The 26,701-nt window shown below is 41.6% G+C and overlaps 1 protein-coding gene and 1 non-coding gene across 12 annotated transcripts in view; both read left to right on the top strand.

Annotated features, from left to right (window-relative positions):
• COP1 (COP1 E3 ubiquitin ligase) overlaps window positions 1–26,701 on the top strand; it is a 193,889-nt gene that overhangs the window by 147,506 nt on the left and 19,682 nt on the right. For 4 of the 11 annotated variants that reach the window (XR_006283103.1, XR_006283101.1, XR_006283102.1 and 1 more), the window contains 5 exons: window positions 3,663–3,787; window positions 4,820–4,980; window positions 21,664–21,731; window positions 22,091–22,277; window positions 22,691–22,904. Coding sequence is in view for 6 of the 11 variants with exons in the window: in XM_043520137.1 (XP_043376072.1) it covers window positions 3,663–3,787; window positions 4,820–4,980; window positions 21,664–21,731; window positions 22,091–22,319 (583 nt within the window). In the remaining 5 variants the exon portion in view is untranslated. Of the gene's footprint in view, window positions 1–3,662; window positions 3,788–4,819; window positions 4,981–12,501; window positions 12,667–16,306; window positions 20,500–21,663; window positions 21,732–22,090; window positions 22,905–26,701 lie in introns of those variants that run through there. The other 7 variants (XM_043520142.1, XM_043520141.1, XM_043520140.1 and 4 more) reach the window with 5 other exon arrangements.
• LOC119860867 lies at window positions 26,020–26,156 on the top strand. Its single transcript, XR_005294682.1, has one exon.

Here is a 26,701-nt window from a genome sequence, read left to right as displayed (position 1 = left end):
CTGAGGAACAGTGGGGGGTGGGGTGGGGGGGGAGAAATAACATGGGGAAATAGTTTTACTTTGTGTAATGACTCATCCATTCCCAGTCTCTATTCAAGCCTAAGTTAATTGTATCCAGTTTGCAAATTAATTCCAATTCAGCTGTCTCTCATTGGAGTCTGTTTTTGAAGCTTTTTTGTTGAAGTATAGCCACCCTCAGGTCTGTAATTTCCATCCCACCATCAACCTCAGCCTGGACCAGTCCACACGAGATCCTCTTCCTGGACACTACGGTGCTAATACGCGATGGTCACATAAACACCACCCTATATCGGAAACCTACTGACCGCTATTCCTACCTACATGCCTCTAGCTTTCATCCAGATCATACCACACGATCCGTTGTCTACAGCCAAGCTCTACGATATAACCGCATTTGCTCCAACCCCTCAGACAGAGACAAACACCTACAAGATCTCTATCATGCATTCTTACAACTACAATACCCACCTGCTGAAGTGAAGAAACAGATTGACAGAGCCAGAAGAGTACCCAGAAGTCACCTACTACAGGACAGGCCCAACAAAGAAAATACCAGAACGCCACTAGCCATCCCCTTCAGCCCCCAACTAAAACCTCTCCAACGCATCATCAAGGATCTACAACCTATCCTGAAGGACGACCCATCACTCTCACAGATCTTGGGAGACAGGCCAGTCCTTGCTTACAGACAGCCCCCCAACCTGAAGCAAATACTCACCAGCAACCACACACTACACAACAGAACCACTAACCCAGGAACCTATCCTTGCAACAAAGCCTGTTGCCAATTCTGTCCACATATCTATTCAGGGGACACTATCAGAGGCTTGTTCACCTGTGCATCTACCAATGTGATATATGCCATCATGTGCCAGCAATGCCCCTCCGCCATGTACATAGGTCAAACTGGACAGTCTCTATGTAAAAGAATAAATGGACACAAATCAGATGTCAAGAATTATAACATTCAAAAACCAGTTGGAGAACACTTCAGTCTCTCCGGTCACTCGATTACAGACCTTAGAGTGGCTATCCTTCAACAAAAAAACCTTCAAAAACAGACTCCAACGAGAGACTGCTGAATTGGAATTAATTTGCAAACTGGATACAATTAACTTAGGCTTGAATAGAGACTGGGAATGGATGAGTCATTACACAAAGTAAAACTATTTCCCCATGTTATTTCTCCCCCCCACCCCACCCCACCCCCCACTGTTCCTCAGAGGTTCTTGTTAACTGCTGGAAATAGCCTACCTTGCTTGTCACCATGAAAGGTTTTCCTCCTTCCCCCCTCTGCTGCTGGTGATGGCTCATCTTAAGTGATCACTCTCCTTACAGTGTGTATGATAAAACCCATTGTTTCATGTTCTCTCTGTGTGTATATAAATCTCCCCACTATTTTCCACCAAATGCATCCAATGAAGTGAGCTGTAGCTCACGAAAGCTTATGCTCAAATAAATTTTAGTCTCTAAGGTGCCACAAGTACTTTTTCTTTTTTTCTGCTCTGTTGTTTTATCTCCTGGGCTGGAGGCATGAGAGGAGAGTGAAGGTGCATGCATGGACCAATGGACAATGCTTTCAAAAATTCTTCATCTCCGGGCACATGGAGCACATGACTGTGTCCACAGTGGAATATAGGTAAGGACCACACATACCTCTAAGAACTTCCAGTTAGCATAAAGTAAGTAATTTTCTTTCTTCCTGAGTCCCAGTAACAAAAGATAGAAATCAGAACGTTCACTCTGATTTCATACTATCGTTACAAATGTCTAACAAATCAAACTGCACCTCTCTCCTCATCTGTTGTAATTGTAACGATGTTTGAGATAAGGTTTGCATGAGTTACATGCATGTTGCAGTATATAGGGGTTTGGGGTATATTTTGGAGATAAAAATGACTGTTCCTGTGGGGGCAGGAATTGTGCCATTGGCGATATTCTATGGGTGTCGCAGAATATGGGCAATTTCCCCCCTGTTGTTTCCTGAATTGTAAGGGTTTGGGTGACTTGGGATGTGTCCTGAAGCAATGTTAGCTGCTTTTAAACAGTTTTGTCTATGGGAATAGGTTGATTAGCATATGCATAGTAGATTGGCATATTACTCACTTGTGAGTAAGCTGTGAGTTTTTAGTGTTGTTAAAACCTCTATACTACACCATCATGGATTCTTCATATACCACTTACTGCAATAAAAAATCTGAGGTAAGTATTTTGGTTTTTTCCTTATCCTGCTGCTTGGTGGTGTTATCCCAAGTCCCAATATTTCAGAACTCTAAGGGGGAGAGAGGAATTATGATACATTTTAGAAACTATCTAGATAGTTTATTCACAATGGAATAAATGTAATGTCTTAGGACCTACTGGGTCGAGAAGGGCAGTGGCCTTGTGCAACACTTGGAAATCTCCCTTTTCCAGACGTATAAACCTTCCATTTCTAGTTCTGATAGGTTGTGAGATGCTGAAGGCTTACATTATTAAAAGTAGTCTCAGTGGTGATAACTTAATGGTCCGTGTGCAATTGAATCAGTCTAAGATATGTAGTAAATGAAACTATCACCGCCAATTTGTAGGCATGGGTGTGGTTGGAAAATATATTTGAAATTTGTACAAGAAACTTTGGGGCAGGAACTGCACCTATACCTAGAATAATGGGGCCTGATCCTAGTCATGCGTTCTGGATGCAACCATACTATAAATATTTAATATTACTATAAAAGCCTGAAGCATAAGAAAGACAGGACAATACTGGGGGATCCAAAGAACTGTTAACTTGTTTTTCCCACTTCCTTGGATAGTGATGGGATAGAGGAGCTTGATGTGGGGTAGTATTTGTGGAGTACACAAGTGAGTCAATAAGAAGAATTTGAATGAGGAGAGGCATGGAAGCCTTTTGCAATGGGATTGGAAGGTCATTTTGTGCGTAGAGGGCAAAGAAAAAAGGCATGAAGGCTGGAATCGGTGGAAAAAGAGCTGTTGAGGCTGGTTTTATTTGTGAGTTAAAGGGAACCCGGTAAACAAGATCAGAGATGTTAACCCTGCCCAGAACCTGTGCAGGGGCTTGAGGGCAGACTGAGAAATAGGGGATACAGTGGAGGGATTTAAAAATAAGTGACATCTCATAAACAAGAGGTTAATTTTAGTGGCTGAGGTTTGGATGGACTAGAAGTGAGCGCCATACTCTCAGGGCACCTAGAGGAGGAGGTCACAATATTCAAGGCGGGAGGTAAGTGCATGGACAAGTATTTTCACTAGCAGGGCAGAAAGGAAGGAACAGATTGTGACCTATATTGTAGAGGAAGAAACATCTAATAATGTCCTGGATGTGTGGGGATAAGAAATTAAAGATAGGTTATGAGAATGAGTGAAGTGGAGGACAGTGGTATTAACAGCAGCATTGGAGAAAGGAATAACCTTGTTGGGATAGTTTTTTGTGCAGCCTAGTAACCCATTTGACAGGCTTTAATCTAATGTGATACTTTCATTAGTTCAGTTTGAGCAAGACATGAAATCAGGTAAAACCTCCTTGAGTTCATCAAGTATGCTATATGAGAGTTGTAAGTATCACACTAAGGAATCACAATTCAAATTGGAGTCCCCTGCCTTATGATAGCATTCTGACTTTTCTGTACTGATGATTGCAGGTCAACAGACAGTCAGCTGAAGCTATGGAATGTAGGGAAACCACACTGCCTGCGCTCTTTCAAGGGTCACATCAATGAGAAGAATTTTGTAGGCCTGGCATCCAACGGAGACTACATTGCCTGTGGTGAGTAGAGCATCCACTAAAGAAATGTTTGCATGTCTCTTCAGAGCTTGCACTGCTTCTAATGAAAAGTATGCATAAAAATGAGCTCAGTACTTGAGACATCTTAGAATCATAGAATCATAGAATATCAGGGTTGGAAGGGACCTCAGGAGATCATCTAGTCCAACCCCCTGCTCAAAGCAGGACCAATCCCCAATTTTTGCCCCAAATGGCCCCCTCAGGGATTGAACTCACAACCCTGGGTTTAGCAAGCTAATGCTCAAACCACTGAGCTATCCCAAAATACAGGATTATTCTTACCCTCTCCCTTCAGCTTTGCCCTAGAGAATAGTATAAAAAGTAGTAGCCGTACGGCAGTGTGCGCTTACTCCAGTTCTGCCCTAACTTACATGATTTGCTTTAACCACCAGACTTCCATTGAAATGTCCACAGGTAAGTCCACAGTCCCTACATAGCTTCTATGAATATGACATATGTCTTTTAAAAATAATAATTAAACTAAAAAAATCCCTCTAAGTCCTTTTAGGGAAGGTCAGGATTCTATACCAGTTGAATGGTGCACAGTGGTGGACTTGCCACTCTGGGATAGTTAAACCAATTATTGCTGGATTAGGAGTTGAAACAGTTCCAGCAACGGTGAAAAGATCCCCCTAAATGTTGCTGCTGTGCTGCCATCTCCCATCTGAGTTCCACTGACATCTGTGCAATTTGCACATGGGGCCTTTAATTATGTTCCATGCCTTTTCAAGTATCTGCCAAAGTTATGGAACAAGATTAAAGTCTCACCAGAACAGTGTTGTAATTGTGTACTGAGTCCCTTGTAATTATAACCTAGTAACCGGGACATCCACCCTGTAGTGATCCTGTACTCTAGTTGCAGCAGCCAACAGTGATAGGCGGTAGAGGGAGCAATTAAACTTGCAGGAACTAGGCTGAAATAATTCTCTACTCTCACAGTAAAAGATCTAAAAAGACTTGCTTATCAGGGGTCCATTTCTAGAACTTATTTTATTGATTTGCTTGTATTTATAGGAAGTGAAAATAACTCCCTCTACCTGTACTACAAGGGCCTCTCAAAGACACTTCTGACTTTCAAATTTGACACAGTAAAAAGCGTCCTGGACAAGGACCGGAAAGAGGATGACACAAATGAGTTTGTCAGTGCTGTGTGCTGGAGGGCACTGCCAGATGGGGTGAGTTTTCCACTTATTTTTATCAAGATTGCTGCTGGGTGAATGTCTTATGTTCATGTAAGATGGTGTCGTTGAAGGTTTGGCTCCACTTTTGTTTTTTCCTGGTTATATTCCAAGGTATTTTGCAGGTCAGCAGTAGAAAGTGCATGTTTGCAGAGTAATTGAAATGATTATATATATTTTAAAGGTACTGCAATGTAATGGTGGTTAAAATTGGGAAATTCAAAAGGTTGTGGTAATCAGAGTTTGTACATTTAAAAGCTCAACCATAGTGATGCATTAAGACAGTTTTTTGTCATTTAATTTCCTTGTTTCCTTTTTATATGAATTTTGTATATGATCACATTCAAGTAAATTCACTATGCGTTTTTAAATGTGATCTTCTGTATGGGATTTCACACTTTAATACATGCACTATGTGTAGATGATTAAATGCCTGAGGTAAGCACCAGCTACATTATCTCCGTTACTATTTCAATTAACTTTGTTCCAAATATATAGAGTGCATGCTGCTCTTGTAGTGCACACGCTGCACTTCCAGTGTTTTTTAATCTGAAGTTTGACTGTATTTCAAAATATGCTGGTTTTGAGCTGGAGTGTTTAAAAAGAACTTTATAAAGTTACTTGTAAAAAAAAAAACAAAAAAACCACACCTCTGTAAACTTACTCATGTGCATAAGTGTTTGCAGATGAGGTCCTTAATTGGCGGGTGGGGAATTCATTCTTAGGTATTTCGAATAGCTAAATGGAATTTTATTTAACTTGTGAAGAGAGCATTTGGACTGAGAGCAAACCTGAGAAATTGCAGCCTGAAAGGTAATATTTTTAGCAAGTTGTTAACTTCTTATCTGTATTTACAGTATACTGGAGGTGTCCTCACAATCAAATAGCATGAGATTATTTCAAATAAATTGTCCTGAACCAAGCCCCCCCAAACTAAAACTTTCTAGTGTTGGGGAGGATCTGGATCTAGATCTAAACTTTGTATCTCTAATTTTAAAGTCAAAGGAAAAAATGGGCTGTTTTAAGAATACCGAATAGAGCTAATATTCTTTTGGATCCTAAGCTAGGTTTTGAGGTGACTTTGTTGTGTAAATAAATGGATACGAAGTCTCAAGTGGACAATAGAAATTATGTGACTTTCAACCCAGATCTCCATTGGTGAAAGCCTGAAAGTAACCCACTGCATCCATAAGCTTCCCTTTCACCTTTCTTTTCTTTGCTGCAATATTTCCAGTGAGCCTGTCCTCTGACTGCAATGTACACCTTTGCTTCAGACACTAGGGATCAATTGTGCCCTTTTGATTACTTCTCCTTACCTCTTCCTCTGATTCTCATTGCTTTCGATCTCTCCCACTTCTATAGTGCTTTTAGTCTGAGTGGCACTCTAACGTAAGCAGCTGAAAAGCTGTTGAACAGAGTTGTAGAGCGCTACTAGAGTATTCAATACAACTCGAATGCAAAATTTTATGTAACAAATGTATAATAAAGTAACAATGAAATCCGCTCAATAAAGGGTGCACTCAGCAATTATTACAATAGTGAGAGCTCACTGAGCTCTCTGGCATTCAGTCTGTCACCGTTCTTGAGAAGCCTGGGTTTTTTTTCTGTCATTAGTTCCCACATGTCACCCTGGGTTTTGTTTTAAATTACCATATTTTTTTTTCTGTGGCAAGCAAAGTACCACCTTCTGGTTTGGAAAGAGAGCTATGAAAAGCTGCATGTGGCTAGAGAGCCACAGGCTGAGTATTTCTGCTTCAACATTTTACCTCTGAACGTAATACCTCCCATGCTTTTCTACATACTGCACTTGCACTGTTTCATGAGTCAGTTAGCAATGTGATTTGCTTTTTGCCAGGAGGCCCTCACATCTCTTTTTTTATAGTACATCCAGCTATCACTGAGCTAAGTGCTATTTCTTCTGAATGTACCCACACATGCTTATTTTCAAACACAAGTCACTTGCCATGGTGCAGAGGATCTTGCTCAAACCTCACTAGTGCACTTGGCATGTTGGATTATTGTACTGCAGAGAGAGAGATTCAGAAAGCTAGCCTACATCCACAATGCCCCTTTCAAGGAGAATGTTTCCTTATTCTTCACTCCCTTACATTTTCTTGCGGTTTCATGCTCTTTTCTAAGGAGACTTTGGACCTACATGAACACCCGTGGAAGATAACGTGTTTTAATGAATCATGGAATGTGCTTGGAAGAGGTGATGGTATTGTGGCAGTCTTCCTGGTATGTGAGTCAAGAAGTTCTATTCCTGGCTTTGCCACAGACTTTCTGGGACCTTGCGGAAGTCTTAGTCACTCTGCTTCCGTATCCCTATCTATAAAACTTACTCTACCTACCTCACATGAGTGTTCAGACTTAGCTTGCTTATATTTGTAAACTGCTTCTTCAAATGGAGGGCAGCATAGACATACAGTGTATTAGCTGTGCCTCGGGATTCCCCAACATAACCCAGAGTTGATTCAGTTTCCCTGTAGTGTTGCTGTGAACCATTCTCTAATTCAGTAGCCTTACCAACTGAGAAGGGAGGAACAAGTTTAAGTTCTGATGCTTTCCTCAAAATATAAGTATCTATATCCACTTAAAGTGCAAAATCTGAGATCCAAGAAAAATAAAAACCCTTCAGATAGTTAAAACGCCCAATGAATCTGCTGCTGCTTTACCTTGTCCTGTTAGACAGGGTTGGCAGCTCTAGTTCTGTGGTTCCAGGCTTTCCTATCAAGTGCGTCTTCCAAGGTGACACCAACCTTCAACCTCCTTCAGCATCTCAAATCACCTTTTTCTGGGTCTTCCTCATGGTCTCTGTCCTGTAACTATTAGTTCTTGTACCCTTTTGCCAACATATCTCGCACCTCATTGTCTCAGCTGGCCCAGCCATCTCAATTGATAGCCCCTCAGCTTTTCTATGATGGGGGCTACCTGCATTGTTACTGATACTATTTCATGGTGTACCTCAGCTCTTGTCTTACCCAGCATCCACCAGAGCAATCTCATTTCTGCAGTGTGCATTTGTTCTCTTCCTCATTGGCCAGCATTCTAACCCATACCCATTCTAACCCCCACAGCTGGCCTAATTTGCTTGGCACATTTTTGTCTCAGAGAATTCCCATCAACTCCCTCCATTTGCACCAAGTGCTTTTCATGTGATTCCTAACATCTGCATCCGCTTTCCCATCAAATTCCCACTGAAACTAACAGAAATAAATTAATTTACACTTCCTTCTGACATAAGGTATTTGAGAGAAGATGGCAGGTGTGTGCAGGGAAGGAATCCTTTGAATCCTCGTTGGAGCCCTGAGCTTCTTTCTGTTCCGTCTTTCCATCCTCTTGAGATCCTCTGTCATAGCTATCATCTTTTCATCTGAAGAGGGCTGGACATGGTGTTTCTTCTGCATCTGTCAATACCAATCCATAATTGACCAGATTGATCAAGACCATTTCTCTCCCAAAAAGCTGAGCGCAGTGCTCCCTGCCAGAGCACTGCCTCTGAGACACTAGAGTGGCCGGAATTTTGTACATTTTGGATCAGGCTAATTTTTTAAGCGATAATAGTTTGTATTAAACATACAGTAGTTAGCATACTAATACTTTGGTCTTCTATCATGCCTTTTGGAGATCTTAAACACTTTAGATAAATCAGTGAACTAATTCTCTGAGCATCTGTTTTGGTAAATATACTCACCTTTTAGAGATGGGTAAATTGAGGCACAGAGATTCTAATATACACATTTTCTAAAGTGGCTTTCAGTTGAAGTTGGAGGGAGCTGCTAATGCTCAGCAACTCTGAAAATTGGTAGGCCATCTAAAATTAGAAGCCAGTCAAGAAATTTTTACCCACAATGAGTCACACAATAAGTTAATGGCAGAGTCAGGGATATGCTCCAGAACTTCTGACCCTGTCACCTGCCCTAAACGCATACCTCTAACTTCTAAGTGAGAGGTTTATAATATACATGCCTGGCTCTGTCTCTCCTTAACAGAAGAAAAAAATACTCCCTAACACACTGGCAAGACAGCCCACTTGATGTAAAACTTCTATTCTAGTATTGGAGTTGTTAATAAATTCTGCTGTTCTGTTAGCGTAAACACCATAAGAAAACTAGTAGAAACATACATAGCTTTCTTACTAAGGGAAAGAAAATGAAGTATTACTTCTAGAACAATGCTAGGCAAGCAGAAATGTCTGTCTGTCTTAAAATGCATGTATGTGGGGGAGAGTCAATTTAAGGTGTTTGTCTGCGATAGACAATTGCAATGTAGGTAGTACCCTGAGGAGAACCTCTTGTACTTGGTTTCTCCTTATTCTCCTGCATAATATTTCCACGCCTCCTGAGAGGTAGACACCCTTCACTCTGGCTTGTTACGTTCAGAGTTAAAAGTGCACCCCGTACATCTGCCACTCTATTACTTCTTAAATAACCCTCCTCCCTTCCACTGCAGTTGGTGTTTCTCAGAAGGGAGCTATTGGGAGAGCAGGTTTAGCATTGGCTTCTCCCTGGACAGCAGAAAGGGTATTATTGCTGAACACAGAAACAATTTGATTATGTAGATTAAGCAGGGCTCAATCTATCATAATCACTGTAAAGAAGCCATTTAATTTTGTGCCTGTTTGCATGAGTGTTCATTACCACAGATAAGCAGGTTAGCTTGGGAACAACTTTCCAAGTAGAAATATCGGGGGTTTGATAAGCAGCAAGGAGATGCAGATAAGAGAAGAGTATGCTAAGTAAATTAGCCTAAGCAAAGATTTGTATCTTTTTAAAGACAAAAAATAAAATATATTGACAATAGCATTTTTGTTTTAAATTAGGTCTTCCAGATCTCTTAACTGAAGGAACATTGGGACTATATACTGTACTTTGTTTAAAGGGTATCTGACATTCGAGTGGAATGCTTTTAATTGTGTATTCACTAGATGATAGAGAAGTGCAGCTTTGCAAAAACATCTTGAAGAGTTGAGATACAGGCTGGGTGAATAGAAAACTGGTCTGTGTGTTCCTGTCTAAGGGTTGTTCTTCAAATGAGTGTTAGTTTAGCAGTCTGGGAAGCTAACATCTAACCACCAGTGAGAGGCACAGGAACTGACTTTTCAGGAGGTCTCAAGGCTCATTTAGATGCTGTTATGACACAAGTGTCTCCATATCCATCCATCCCTGCACCATTGCTGTATTATCTCTTGGGGGCTTCTGGTAAGATTGTAGTTTCCCCTACAGAAGGTAAAACAGGTCACAAGTTTGTGTGTCAGGTCCTTTTACCCAAGTTGTTCCAGGCCGCTTACAATGAAACGTTAGACAAGTGACTTCCCACCAGCTACTCTGACTACGACAGCAAACTCCCATGGACTCCTTACTCTGAATTTCAGGTTACCCTGTTCTAGGTTTTATAAACAAATCTTCAGAAAGGGTTGTGTTGCACACCTTTTTGGATTGCTACTTCAGGAAACCAGCTTTCCTTTCTTTAGCCAAAATTACAACAGTTGATGATCCTATGTAGCATCTCAGACTTCAGTTCCCTAAATGTGTCATTAGTAAGTAATTTTTATTAATTACATGTTCTTTAAAAACATGCAATTATTCTTCAGTAAATCTTCATTTACAATCTTTCATTTCTGTTAACTCATGGAAAGTAGTTATCCATTTTGTTTCCCACAGAATGAATAAGTATGGTACACATGAGCTAGCTAGTACACATGGGACTTCGATAATTTACAATCAGCAACGTGAATCCCTTTTGCTGGATTTAATCTAACCATCTCAGATAATTTCAGAATGCGATTCATTGCAGTTCTTAGCTGTTAATTAATTTGGAAGAGTTATTGATATTAACATGAAACTTCCCGTGCTATTCCCAAATAACCAAACCCTTACTCTAATCTAAAATAACCTGCCCTGATTTTAATTGTAGATCTGTTAATCTGAAATCTTAGTTTCAGTTAAGATTTCCAAAAATTCAAAGGATTTTATCTTTTTCACTCCACTAATCTGTGGTCTGTTGCAAGAACTGGGGTTTAAAATAATCTCAAGACAGCTAGCAGCTTTGATTTACAAATTAAACCTGTATTTTTCATGCAGAATTCTCAAATGGAGTTGTTTAGATGGCAGTTGAAGCTTATCTAGAAAGTAATCTGAGATTTCTGTGTGAGAGGTACTCACAATACAATGCCAGAACTGTACTGTCCTTTCTGATCCCTCTGGCCTCTCAATCAGAACCTGTCTCCAGGTGATCACTGACAGCTGTAGTACTTGCTCTCCCGTTCCAAGCATCTCTGTGAGGGCCTCTACCATTCCCCGCTTTATCCAAGTTTCTCCTCTCCTATTCACAACTGTTGAGTCATTATCATAGGTTACACTTCTCACAAGTCTGCCTCCACTTTATCCTGACATTGCTTCTTCACTGGTCAAACCTAATCAAGCACTCTGATCTTTTGTTGCACTGCGTTCTAGATCTTCACTCCCAGGGTGCCTTGCATCTCCTTCATACAGCCGCAAGAGGGATGGTGTTTGGCTCCCTCTTCACTCTTCTGGTTGAAATACATAATTAACAGTTTATCAAGGTTGTGGCAATCTGAGAATCCTTTCCCAGAAAAATGAGGTACGCTTGAATGTGCTCAGAGTCCCTCTGCCCTTGCCTAGAATTTCATCAAATGCTTCGCTCCTCCTTGTGGAGTTTGCCTGCTTTGGAGTTTAGACCTGCTGAGGAGCTGACCTGTCAACATGATGGCTCCCAGCTCTTCTCTGCTGCACTCTTTTCTCTCTGGCCGCACCAAGTTCTTTCTAGTTGTGTTTAAAAGCCCAACAACTTTTCATCCTTTCACTCAAGCAGATTCCTCTACTTGTTGCTTAGCACCTTGCAGCAAGATATTGTTACTGCATTTTATTTCATTCCATTCTGTTTTGCTCAAGCCTCTTAAAGGAGTTATCCAAGTCTTGTCAATCTCATTTTCTTAAACAGAGAATGTTAAATCTTTATTATTTAAATCTAACCCAGAGCATCATAAAATACACTCGAGACTTGCTTGGCTTGTAAAGTTCCTAGGTTGGAAATGCAATAGTATGTGTAACATTTCCTTCCACATGCCTGTTGCTGAAAGGGTCTAATTTTGTGCATAAAGTAATTCCATGAGGCATGTTCTTGTCTTCAGGGAAACTCTCAGTGAGGTGTGTGTATTTGTATATAATGCATGTTAAATTTGCATGTGCAAATATCTTTTGAGATATTCTATCTTGGATTCCGCTTGTTACATGAAAAGAGAATTAAGCAAAGAAAATATCCAGCTGAATGTAGCAACTCTTTACTCATCATTACCACGCTAGGAATCCAACTGTTGAGAGCTACATGAGAAAATTATACTCTATTATTAGTGGCTCACTAGCTATCTTGACATTGCAGTGTTTTGACACCTCAGTCCTTATGCAAATTACAGGATTTAGAAGAATTTTATTTTTCATCCCTTTTACGAAAAAAAATCTCCAATATTTTTGTCATTTATTCTCTCCCCAGACCCAGGAACCTGTTGAGGTTTCTCCTGTAAAGGTGGTACTTGCTGATATGAGTGGGTCTCAGAACTCCCACAAACACCCCTGCATACACCGAATAGCAATGGATGGGGAAAGTCGCATCAGGAGACCGTCCATTTCAGTCTTCCTCTGGTGCTAACCATTTTACTACTAAAATTGACATCTCTTCCCCATTTCCAGTGCAATTGGAGAAACTGTATTGCAGCATTTGTGTTGCTGTTCCAGGTTTCCGGCTGGTTTGAGGACTGCTAGTTGATGCAATTATGCATCGTTTTTAATCCTTCCTTTCCTAGATTCAGATTAACTGTTTTTATACTCCTGTGTCAATTTATTGACCACACTGATGCTATTGTTCAACACTAAAAGGCCTATTCTTCCCCACTGCCTCCACTACAGTGCTTTGAAATCACACTAACTTGGATTTGAGAATAGTCTTATAAAAGGAATGGGTCCTGGTTTTTCCTCTTGGATTCCAAGTCTAGTTTCACAAACTTAATCTAAAGTCTTCTTTTCCCCTCTTCAGAAAAGAAGGGGGCGTGGGTAGTTTTAAGCTTGTCCTTTATAAATTGCCTAGGGGTCTTTTGTCAGTTTAAAGGAGATGTAAAAGTTAAAGTGGTTTTTTTGAACTGAGGTAGCATTTACACCAGCAAACTACTTTGCTGTAATTAATCACCAGTGCATGTCCAGTAATGCTAACCATTAGGTAAACCGGAAACATTTTTATCAGTCATCTGTTTTTCAGTCATTAATGAATGGCATAGTGGTAGAAGTCTGAGAACGGTTGTCATTACCTTTTCAGCCATTGAGCCCACTGGTAGAGTTGCAGTGAGTGTGGATTATATTTCACTGCTAGTGTAACCAGGGTCTTAGTATTCCTGTTATTTCCTGATCTTGAGACATGCAAACTTGCACAGCAAGAATTGTATTGTTACAGTATTCATTGTGAATGGGGACACACAGAAACCCTCTTCAGTTCTTGTTAAATTTGTGAGTAGAAGTTTCTCTTCTGCTGGATCTCTGGTATTTTAATAAGTAGCAATTAATTATTAAACAAAGAATGTGGTTAAAGCACGGTCTCTTTTGTGGTTTAACTATTATAAAAGTTAGAATTAAACCACAAAAGCCAGGAAATTCAGAGATGAGACAAACTGTCCTTAATTCCCTATTGTACCATTGTATTACAAGATATAATGTACCATTTTAGTTTGTGTAGTCTTTCACATAAAATGTATTCCAAACTATTTTTATTAATAGAGATACTTATTTTACAGTAGCATCCAGTGCCAGAGTCAAGCTCAGAGCCATCTTGTGTTAGGCACTGTACACAGCTGGAAGCATGCACAGTTTCAACCCCAAAGAGTTTACAAGTGTTAGTTTTAAAGACAGTTGTCAATTCCACCGCCTTCCCAGGAGAATTTCCACGAGGCCCCCTAATCCCAGAGGGTTGATATATACACCCTCATAGATTTTAATTATTTAATTAGTACCTTAATTATAAAGGCATCATGAGGTTGGGTTTCAAGTAAACATCCAGAAGTTCTGATACTTGTCGGAACCTTTGGAGGCTCTTTTCCCTCTGTGCCCTAGGTTTCCCCCCCCAACCGTTTGCCTTTATGTGGCTGGAGAGATTTGTTACTCTCCCTCCCCCCCCCCCGCCCAGCAACCTTCAGGCAACATCCTCCCATACTCTGTATGCAAGGAGCCCACAGGTTTTCCTCCATGGAAATGGAGCATGTTTGATGTCTCCCCATTCCTTATATCCCCTCCTACCTGTGATGTGGTCCCCCTTTCTGCATCACCATCTCTGTTCTTCTCAGCCCTGATATGGAGAGTCTAGAGTGGAATGGAGAACTGCCCCCTCCAAAACAATGCATCTCTGCAGGTGCCAGCCAGGATGTGTGGGCACTCTGCCTACTCTCCTTGCATCTGCTCCCTGGGTCTCATGCTCCAGCAAAGGGCAAACTCGTGGTCGAGTCAAGGTAAAGGCTAGGTGAGCAGGCTCTAGCCTTCTGCCGCCGCCTTGTATGACTCATTTTTGTTTGTTTGTTTTTTGTTTTTTAAGTAACTGAGCCCATGGCTCTGATTGGGACTAAGTGCCCCTTGGCTAATGCTTAAAATTTCTGGGCAGTCCTGGCCAACCTCTGGAGATTTGGAAAATATAGTTATGCCATGTTTTATTAAAGGCAGACAAAGAAATTGTCATAAACCAGGGAGAAAATGTCATCTTCCTGAGATTTGCAAAAAGATGGAAAGTCAAGTGAAGCAGATAAGGGGGTGGTTCAAGAAGATTATAGGAGCTACAGAGGACAACACAGTTGTCTCCACACAAGCTTTCAGGGTTGGTACAGGAGGCTGATGGTGGATAAGCAAGAATGGGATGAAATGACACAGTCCCTGGGACAGATTGAAATAAGTCCAAGAAGGGTTTTAAAAATGAGGTCAGTTTTGTACTGTGCTCTGAACTGACTGGGGAATGAATACCCTAGAAGTGTAATGGCCCTGAAATCTTTTTATTTATTTATTTATTGCAAGAATTTGAATTAACCGGTAAATGTGTGTTTTCCCTTCAGGTACCAGGCAAAAATTTTAGTTCCTAATGAAATTTCTGGCAACCTCTAAAGCCATTAGCAGGAAGTGAGTAGTTCATCCCACCCCTGACCTTATCTGGGGCAGGCCTTTTTAATTTTGAGCTACAGTTTTGATGCCAATTAACACAAACTACTGGAACACTGGTTTCTTGCGATCACAGCTTAAACTCCATAAATCAACAACACTTAGCAATTAAACTCTTATTTAAAATAAAATCTTTGGAATGAATTAGTCAATACGTACCCAGTATGTCTGTAATTCTTTACCTCGAAGTTGCAGTGTATTTTTTTTTTTCTCCAAAAGCAATTGGTGTTGGTCTAATGCCAACGCTGAGGGTTTCTTAAAAGCCCATTCTTGAGGAGTAACAATGCATACCATGCTTTAGCCTGGTTCTCCTTCTGTTAGGGCAAGACAGCTACTATTGTAAGCTTTAAAACAAAAATAGCTTAGAACAATTTATACCTAACTCTTGGAAATTACCTGGTGAGAATTTTTCATGACATTTCAGAATAAATGGAAATAGAGGAATATTCTTTGTAGAGGAATTGCTAGCAGTTTAACTAGGCAGCTCTTTGAATCTGATGAGGGGTTTCAACACCGGAAGTAGTCCTGGCAGAGATGCGTTAGTGGGCACAGTCCACTAATACATCTCTGCCAAGACTAAGATGCAGATTGAGGCCCACAAGATATTTCATATGGTTCTACAGTTTTATTGCATGAATTTTGCCACTATATATGCACAAGTATGTGTGAAATCCGTATGTTTAAACAGGTGGTGTTATAGGCTCTGCTAAACAGAGGAGACTCTTCTAAAGTGTGTGGTTTGAGTGGGACTTTTCAAAAGCACTCATTGTTGAAATATCTCTGTTCCTATTGAAGTCAATAATAACGTTCCCTTTGACTTCACTGGGAGCAGAATTAGGCCCGCACTGAAGATTTTTGAAAACCCCTGAGTATACTACAGCCTCTTGTTTGAACGTTATTTTATAGATCTATTCCCTTCCTTCCTTTTAACAGGTAACATTGCCAATGTTACAGCAACGGTAGCTGCATTATATGAAATTAACTTCTGCAGTTTTATAAAGCTAGTGCTTGTTCAGATTGTATATATTTACCTGTTGCAAGTGACACAAGACCACAGACGTTTAACATTCTATAGTGTTCAAATGAGGTGGAAAAATAAAACTAATTTTTTTTCCTTCCAGCGTTCAATTTTAAGATTTGATCAGACAGTTTCACCTCTGAGTGAAATGAAAGCACTCATGCAGAACTAGTCACGCACCTAGCTTTGACAACAAAAGCTTTTGTTTATGTAGGCTTCTATACTGTAACTATCATTTTAGTATCAGAGCCTCTGTACTATAGATTTCACACTATGTCTGCTACTATGGTCTGGATCAAAATGGATTAGAACCCAAAACTTCAGGTCAGTCTAATGTCAATCAAGTTGCCCAGCCTTAAGCAATAATAGAACTTTGATGCTAGGCTGCATATTAAAGAGGGCACTCAGGCAGATCTGACGAACAATTCGCTTTTCTTAGTCTTGTGTCTTTTATTTTACATCTTTGAAGAGGAGTCGCTCACTCCTCATTGGGGTTTACCTTGACCTGCTGCTGATTATTGTTGTTCCTACTGCCCTCCGTGTGCTAGGTGCTGTACCTACAGAGTAAAAGATAGACCTTGCTTTGGAGGGCACAGTGGGTCTTAATTTAAGTACCTGTACAGAACAAGCCATTTAGTCAAACAAAATAAATCTGAAGGTAGAATTTCATTAATAGCTGCTTTGAGGAATGGTTTACAAATACCCAGCACAGCATGGAGTCATTTAAAAATAAATCTGAACCAAACCAAATTATATTTCATAAAACAATGGATCCCTATTAAACACAGCTAAACATTACCCACCACATTGGGGTTGTTGCAGCTAAACAGGATTGTTCAGCACTCTTTCAAGGTGTTTTGATTCTACAATTTGAAATAGGATTTTTTTTATAAAGCAAATAACGCTCAAGCTACTTTAGTCTTTTGTATTTTATTGCATACCATAATCACTTTATCCCAAACTCTTGTTCTGGATTGCCGAACCTGGAATGAAGCAAACGATTTACTGCATTGCCAGGGGTTTAGTGTGCTAAGGTTTTTTAAATTCACTTCAGTGCGTCTGAAGTGAATATTAAGTTAAAGGGACAAGTATAGTCGACACAGTCTGGGGAGCTGGCGGAGAAGACAATGGCATTTTTTCCCCACTTACTAATAATAATGAGAGATACTGCAAGGAAGATAAGAGAGCGATATTGGGAGGAAGGATTGGTTCAGATCCATAGAAATTCCTTTGGCCAGCAATCTGCGGAGAGCATGTAAATACAATTCAGAGGAAGGAAGTGGTTGCATCCCTCCCGAATGTCACCATAGACAGAAGCTTGCATTGTTCTCCAAACTGCTAAATGTGAGTCTGGCATAGATTTTCCACAGCTCCTAGGCTGGTGAGCTTGATTGCCTGCGGCCAGGCTGCTAATGCTACTGAAAAAGACTTGCTGTGCAGCAGTCTGCTCTGGCTGAATTAGAGATCTCCTCGTGTCCACTGAACAGTGGAAACAGATACAGTTTATGAAGAGTGTACTCGTGGAAAGTGTTACATCTCTTCTGAATAAAAAAAAAAATCTTTGATTTAGAATTGAAAGTGAATAGTGCTTCCATTTCCATACAGTGTTTCAGAACTTGTATGTTGATTTGAGCATACCAGGAGACAGGTCAATTTGCACAAACCATGGTAAAAACAAGAAAGAGATGAGCTGAAAGTAAAATCAGCATATTCATATTAAAAGAAGGGGCTTGGGTTCATTTTGCAATGTACTTGTTGTTTTCACTAGTGCAAAATTTGGTTACTGTACAGGAAATTATTGCCTCACATCTGAGTATACATTACAAAACAAGTACTCTGAATTCTGTTGGAAGACCTGTGAAAATTTGAGGCAACACACAGGTCAGCACTTGCTAGCAACCTGTTACAAAACTAACAAATGTTTTACAAGCAACTATGCACAGGTTGAAGTGGATACTTTGTCTCTTAGGCCTTGTCTACACTACCAGGGTAAGTCGACCTAAGTTACGGAACTCCAGCTACGTAGCTGGAGTCGATTTAGCTTAGGTTGACTTACTGCGGGGTCTACACGGCACTGGGTCGACGGGAGACACTCTCACGTCGACTTACCTCATATTTCTTGTTCCGGTGGAGTACCGGAGTCGATGGGAGAGCAATCTACGGTCAATTTAGCATAAATCGACCCCCAGTGCATTGATCACCACAGCGTCAATCCCTGGTAAGTGTAGACAGCCCTTAAACTTTTCCCTTATGCCTGTCAATTAATCCATACCATGCAGTTAACCAATGTACAGCTGTCCATGTTATGTTGGGTTTCTGATGCTTGCTTATTTATCAGTGCTTGTAAAACTAAAATATGCCTGTAAATTTTTTTGTCATGCTTTTACCTTTTAAGGTGAATGCACAATTTTGGTTAGAGATGCATAGTTCATTGGCAAGCTGTAAAAGCTTCCTCTCAGATATTGTTCCAGCCATAGACTTCAGTACTAACTTGCATCACTTTTGCCATTCTGATCCTGAGCCCAGAGCAGCTCAGTCTGACCAACAGAAGGCTTTACTATTCCAGTAGCAGGCCTCTCCCAAGAGATAGTGACCATGTCTCTACTACAAACTTAAGTCAACATCCAGCTGCCACAGTAATAAAGTTGGCTGCGCATGTCCACGCTCCTTGTGTCAGTGGAGTGTGTCCTCACTAGTAGTGCTTGCATCGATGCAGAGAGCAGTGAGGTTTTGGGGAGGGCTTGCAGTGCTTCATGGGACTAAAACATTCTCACAGGGGTGACTGAGAATATGGTTTCAACATCCCATGATGCAGTTTTCTCCCTCCCCTGATTTCATCTGCAATCTATATTTCATGCCTTTTTTTTAAAAAAAAAAAAAAAAAAAAAAAAAAAGCAGGCATAGCTGTGTGTATGGCATCTGCAGAGATGCATGGACCCTGCTCAGCTGTGTACAGTTGTGGCAAGTGTCGCAAACACCACATGCCTTACCCTGCAGTATTTCCAGAGCTGTGAGAGGAACCGCCACATCCTTCAAGTAGCCCTGCTGGAATGAAACAATTCCCAGTTGCTGCTGGCAGTCGTGCAGCAGCTTAACACAGTGGAGCACTGGTTCTGGTCCTGAGAAACAAGCACTCACTAGTGGGATCACATTGTTATGCAGTTATGGAATGATGATCAGTGATTGCAGAATTTCTGTATGTGCAAGGCCACTTTTCAGGAACTGTGTGTGGACCTCTCCCCAGCCCTGCTGCTCAGCAACACTAAAATGAGACCCGCTTTGACAGCAGAGAAACGAGTGGCAAATTCTGTGTGGAAGCTTGCAATGTCAGACTGCTATCAGTCAGTGAGCAATCAATTTGGAATTGGTAAATCCACGGTGGGGGGTTGCTGTGATCCAGATATGCAGAGCTATTAATATTCTTCTGCTAAGAAAGATAGTGACTCTGGGCAATGTGCAGGACATAGTGGATGGTTTTGCCACAACGGGGTTCCCTAATTGTGGTGGGTCAATGGATGGCATGCATTTCCCTATCTTGGCACCAGACCATCTTTCAAAAAGTACCTAAACAGAAAGGGATACTTTTATATTGTTTTGCAAGCACTGGTGGATAACCAGAGGTTTTATACCGATATCAACATGGGATGTTGGTGCATGATGCGTGCATCTTTAAGGCGGTCTGTTCAGAAAGCTGCAAGCAGGGACTTTCTTTCCGGACCGCAAAATTACTACTGGTGATGTCCAAATGCCAATAGTTATCCTGGGAGAGCCAGCCTACCTCTTACTCTTATGGCTCATGAAGCCGGACACCTGGATACCAGCAAGGAGCAGTTCAACAATAGATTCAGCAAGTGCAGAATGGTGATTGAATGTGCCTTTGGCCATCTGAAGAGTCGCTGGTGCAGTTTGCTCACTTGATTAGATCTCAATGGGGGAAAAAAAAAATATCCCTATGGTTTATAGCTGCCTGCTGTGTGCCTCATATCTGTGAAGCAAAGAGAGAAGTTTCCACAAGGATGGAATGTGGAGGTGGATAAACTGTCTGCTAATTTTGAGCAGCCACATACCAGGGCTATAAGAAGAGCTCAATGTGGAGCAGTGTGTCTCAGGGAGGGTTTGAAAACCCATTTTAGTAGTAACCCACAGTAATGCGCGCTGCCTTTCTGTATTGGGCCTACCATAATCTGAACCTTGATGTGACTGCTACGTTTCTTTTCCATGCACATCACCCCCAGTGCCTCAGATTCCCTGTTCTTTTCCTCCCCTTCTGCTTTGAATTAATAAAGATTTCATTTTCAAGATCTGGACTTTCATTGCACGCAGATATAGACACCAAAAGATCTGTCACAAGAATTAAAACTTGGAAAGACGGTGGAATAAAATTGGGAGGGGAAAACACATTCATCTTGTCTTTAAAAGAACAGTGGCCTTGCCTGTGATACCTCAGCGTATGTGCAGCTGTTATTCTTGACACCCTCCCCAGGGATTGAGTGGAAGGGATATTGCATTGGCACCCCTCACCTAGTGGAACACAGGAGCGGGAGTGTAGTGATGTTGGAATGCTGCTCTGCAGAGGGAGTTTGAGCCTCGAGATGTTTCTCCTGAATGTCACTCAGACACCTTAACATGTCTGTTCCTTCAGAATCCCCAGCATCTCCTACTGTGTGCCATCTTTATTCTCCGGGGCTCCTGTCCTGCTCATAATGCCACATCCAGTTATTCAGAGAGCGCAATCCTGCACATGCTCTGCTCGGTGTCCGCTGTCATGGAGGCATTTATTATCTCATTAAACATGTCATCGTGCATTCGTTCACCTTCGTCTTATCTGGGAGAATCTCTCTGCTGGTGTGGAAGAAGAACTGAAGGCCACACTTTCAGCTGTAAGCCATGCAAAGCAGAAAGGAACCATTGTCAGTGCAGACCCAGGGCCTACTGCACAGTTGCTATATAAAAATTGCTCCCCTAAATCCACGCAAGTGTAAAGCAGAACATTTTCATTTCTACACAGTATTAATTGAACCGGTTTGCTGTCCCTGCTATGATGGGTATGGTCTGGGGGCAGGGGCACCGGACTGTCAGCAGCAGTGGAACCATAGATGTCCAGGGAGCCATGCCACCTTCCCTTTGTAACATGGACGCTGTCTGGAGGTCGGGGACCAGCATTCCACCTCCCAAACTGCAAGCCTTGGCAGAGGCGGAACAGCAGGGGAGGTGTGTGTGCTTGCGGTGGCATATGGTCACCACAACATTTTCCTTATTTCCCATTGCTGCTGCTCTCTAGAGCACGAGGCTCGCAGTTTTTGAGGTCAGCGCTGACCCCTGCCACCGAAACTATGGCCATGTTTTGTAAAGCTTGGGTGACTGGGCAGAAAATGACAAGAGGTTGCGGGGAGGGCAGGCACAGGCACTACTGTTTGCACTTCGAGCAATTTAAATGTAAACTACCACCATCTCCCATAGGTGACCCTAGCTGATATGCTCCTGAGGGTAACAGAGGCAGCAAGGGAACAGCTGCTGCAAACATCCAGGTACATACCAGGACTTTATGTTGCCATGCTGTGTACTGCGATGATGCCAGGCGAATTAATACTGGAGTGGGGTGGGAAAGTGTCCTACTGCAGTGGAAGAAATAAGGCAGCCCTTCCCAGAAACCTTCTGCAATGGATTGCAGAGTACTTCCATGAAAGTTTCCTGGAGATCTCTAGGAAGGAATCCCAGGACATCCCTGTGTATATAAACAATCTTTTTCGGAGGGCACCCTCTGCCTATCTGGTGTAGCCACTGGGAAGCAAATAGTGACTCTACCTCAATTGTTTTTTTTTAAATAAAAAGTGGAATATAAGAACTTGTGACCCCAAAATATTAATTGGAATTGCATACTTACCAGAGGTTCCTTCCCTGGCATCGCTCTCGGCCATGCTGATCTGCTGCAACTGGCTGGACTGCTCCGGGGTTATAAAAAGCTCCTGGCTCTCCAGGACAGTGGATCCAGTGCCCACCTGTCTCCCATTCCTCTTCCTTGTCCAAGAAGGACAGTGTTGTCTGCAGTGGCCAATGTCTCCGACTCCTCAGAGGTACTGCGCTGCTCTTGGGGGTCATGGTGGGGTCGCAGCTGAGAATAGCATGCAGCTCCTTGTAAAAATGGCATGTCTGCGGTACTGAACCAGAGCGACTGTTCACCTCCCTTGCCTTCTGCTATGCCTGCTGCAGTTCCTTGATTTTTCACATGGCACCGCTGTGTCCCTGTTGTATCCCTTCTCCCCCATGCTGCGAGTGATCTGCTTGTATACATCTGGTTCTGTGGCTGGTTCAGAGCTGTGCCTGCACAGCCTCCTCTTCCCACAGACCCAGAAGATCCACCACCTCCTATGTACTCCAGGCAGGAGCATGTTTGGAGTGTGGAGCTGGCATGATCAGCTGGGCAGGTGAGCTTTCCACACAGAACAAACAGGAAATCAAAATTCAAAAGTTCCTGGTTGTTTAACAGGGGAGGGGCTGTTTCCTGTGTACCTGGCTGCTGGGCAGTGGAGTTCAGAATGGTGACCAGAGCAGTCACAGCGGAGCATTGTGGGACATCTCCTGGAGGCCAGATAAGTCAACATAAGCAACACGGCATCTACGCTGCCACTGCGTCGACCTAACTACGTCGAATTAAGCACTACGCCTCTCGCGGATGTGGAGTAATTAAGTAGTCATAGCAGGTGAGTTGCATCAGTGGACGGAACCTGGTAGCATAGACACAGACGACATTAGGTTGACCTAAGCTGCTTTACGTCGACCTACCTGTGTAATATAGACCAGGCCACTGTAGTTCAGTATACTGAATATGAGCCTGAGCACCAGGAACTTCTGGTTTCTAATCCCACTTGTGCCACTGACTCCCTGGGTGACATTTGACAACATACTTACTTTCTTTGTGCTTCAATTGCTTCATCCGTAAAGTGAGAATTATATTTACTTTCCTTGGGTGGGTGCTGTGAGGATTAATTTTTATACAGAGCTTTGAAACTATAAAGTGCTATAAGTGATTGTGTTTCTAAGTAGACTGTCATGTTGCATGGTGGTTTTGTGAGATGGACAAGTGTACATTGAGAGAGGTTGAGGTTGTTGCATGAATTTCATGTAGTGAATCTAAATTTGAACCCAGTTTTCTTGAGACAAAAGTTAGTGAAGTAGTCTGACACATGTTGTGCCTTGTTTTCTCTCCCTTTGCCCAGCCCCATTCAGAAAACCACATACTGTATGTACCATATGCATATTTTCTTAAAAGCCACTTCTTACAGCCGCAGTTCTCCATTTGAAGTCATGATCTACAATTGTAGATGACTGTATCTAGATATTACCATTAATTATCTTTTCTATTACTGATACACATGCCAGTTCACTGTAAATTGAAATCAGCAGTAGTATTCAATCATGGTAAAACAAATAGTTCCTTTCCTCAGAAGTCCGTTGTGTTCTGTCCAGTCCTTTCTTATTGTCTGTGTTAATCTGTTTTGAAATGTTTTGAGGAATCAGCAGGCTGATAAAATGGCAATGTATAATTGCCATTCGTTCTGGCTTCAGTCACCATGACTTCTATTGAGGAGTAAATCAACAGCAGTGCAAGAGGAATATTTAAAGGGCACTAGTCCAGAGAGGATGATGTAGATTAGACAAGTAATCAAATATAGGAGAAATACTACTTCTTTCACCCCTCCTATCTTCTTCAAGTTGGCTTTTCTAATATTTATGCAGCTGAAGGATATCCAGGCAGATACCATGCCGCTCAACAGAGTTTTGTTCGCTTGTATCATTGAAGCACACATACTGATTATTTTAATCGTTATTTGCTTGAATCCTTTTAAACTTGCCTTTTACTATTAGAATCTTTGGTATCTTAATACATTTCTGTTATTGCTGGAATTTTCTTTCCTTTTTGATCATATATTATTGGTAATCTCCACATGCATTCAAAATGACATTGGGTGTTAAAAAAAAAAACCACGTTAAAAAAACATTGTCACTTCAATTTCAGTTATCTGAAGATTTTTTACAGCCATTGTGTAAAATTGATTCCAACTGTATCAAAATTATTCATTATAAGGGGAGGTGATTTCACTTGTCTTATGAATTGGGCTTACAGATAAAATCCCCTCCAACTGTGAGAACCTGGTTTCCTATTCATTGCTCTGAATAGAGAGTAATCTGTGGCGAGACTTAATGCTCAACAAAAATGATTGAGTTGTCTTCAAATATGATGATAAACTTTACCCAACAGCATCTCACCTCGGTGAAATGTTTATGGTCTTACAATTTGAAGAAATTCAGTCTATACAAATTCCATGCACTCGCTTCTCTGATATGCACAGTGCTAAGTGGCACCATGAGTAGGCAGAGGTGGGTTGGTTTTTTTCTGCTTTGCCGTCTGTTAAAAACGAGCAAGCTTCTGTTTGACAGACCAAAGTTACCATTGTAAGCTATGGAATGGAATAGGTTAAGTCAGTGCAGTATGTTACTAGGCAGACGGAAATTATTTTGGCATCCAATAAACAGGATTCATTTGATCTGTGAAGAATTCAGACATCATAAAAAATCTATTGTTACCAGATCACTGCTATTTGTGAGGTTTGCTGGAATCGATATAATGCATTTGCTGTTCAGCTTTTGGGATCTGGATTCTAATCCTGACTAAAAGATTAACAAATTAAAATGAATGTAGTCTCCAGATTATCCCCAAACCACCAGGCCATTATGTATGATGAGTACTCTTGGCTCAGGAGAGCTCCAGAACTGTTATAACAGCATGTGCTGCAGGACAGAACTGAAGAACAGACTTTGATGCTTATACGTTTTCCTTTTGTTATACCTGGTCTTAGCTAGCATGATCTTTCCTTCAACTTCAAGTGAAGTGAAATTCACTTACAAAAATATTTTTTAAAAAACATAAACCATTTATTTAACCCCTTGTTCCCAAGTGAGGTTTCTGGAAGTCCTGGCATAAAAGATATGTCAACACTTCAATAAAACACCCCTGGCTGGCCTGTGTCAGCTGATTCTGGCTTGGGATGTGGGGCTATAAAACTGTAGTGCAGATATTTGGGCTTAGTCTGGATCATGGGCTCTGGCATCCTCTCACAGGTCTCTGAGTCCAGGCTCCAGCCCAAGCCCAAACCCAGACATCTGCATTGCAGTTTTATAGCCCCACACACAAAGCTTGAATCAGCTGGTGCAAGCCAACCATGGGTGTTGTATTGCAGACATACCCAGAGAGCCTAGGTAGCTCTGACTCGGCAGTCAATGCCATGGGGAATCCAAACCCTTGTCCCCTTTTCTACCATCCAGTGACAGATCATATATTCTAAATCATTTAATATGCATAGCCTTGTTCAAAGGCAGCTTGATGTTCAGTGGCATTACTGTAAGCACATTGGCTTTTCAATGCACCAATAGCTTGCTGCTATACATGGTTTAGAGCTCAGTAAAGGCCAGGAGATCTTTAGGCCTGATGTCAGACTAGTAGAAGTAAACTTTTTAAAATTTCCAATGAGCTGTTCCCCCAAATTAATTGCAAAGGAGACTTGAGCGCCTCATTTAATGCCATTATGTATGTGTGTGGTGTGCACATCTTTGCAACCTTTCACACACTGGCTAATAATGGTTTTGACCTTCTGGGTTAAATTTGCCTACTTAATTATATTTTTTCTGTAATCTGAATCCTTTTTTCTTTAGCTTATTTGCATGCATTAAAGTGTGTTAAATTTAGGATTTGATGCAGTCAGGGCCTGGGATAAAGATCACATAACAAAAGGCCTTTTAATAATGAAATGCACTAGAACTGGAAGCTGCAGGGCGTGACCATGTGGACAAATGAAATGTCTTTTGTCTGCATTTGCAGTCTTCCTACAGTAAAGTGGAGGTCTCTGTCTGGTTTAGGACAGCTAGCTAAACCTGATCGTTCCCCTCCATACACTGTTTCACCCTCATCCAGACCTGTTCCCCACTCTTATAGCTGTCTCCACAGGGCTTTCTACACTTAGCAGGGGATCGACACATGGCGATTGATGCATTGGCGGTCGATTTAGCGGATCTACTGAAGACCCACTAAATCAACCGCAGATCTCTCTCCTGTCGACTCCTGTACTCCACCGGATCGAGAAGAGTAAGGGGAGTCGATGGGAAGGAGTCTCCTGTCGACATCGTGTAGTGTGGACCCCGCAGTAAGTAGATCTCAAGTCAATGTAGCTTAGTTACACTATTCACGTAACTTAAATTTCATAGGTTAAATCAGCTTTTTCCTGTAGTATAGACAAGGCCACAGGCAGTGGTACAATGCAGCTGTAATGGATTGGGCGTGAGGGAGGGCCACTAGGCAAGGTTCCCTCTGTAATTTTTCAGAGCTGAGTATAATTGCCGGTAGTTACCCAGCTCCTTATATTTTAACTAAAGCTATAATCATAGTTGTCAGGCTTTGTGTGAAATTCCCCCCCCCCCTTTTTTTTTTTTTTTTTTTTGCGCT

The sequence above is a fragment of the Dermochelys coriacea genome, chromosome 8 (assembly GCF_009764565.3).
Source record: "Dermochelys coriacea isolate rDerCor1 chromosome 8, rDerCor1.pri.v4, whole genome shotgun sequence".
In the NCBI taxonomy this organism is placed as follows: Eukaryota; Metazoa; Chordata; order Testudines; family Dermochelyidae; genus Dermochelys; species Dermochelys coriacea.
The sequence above is the reverse complement of the archived record's forward strand: the minus strand, read 5'-3'. Positions and strand labels throughout refer to the sequence as shown.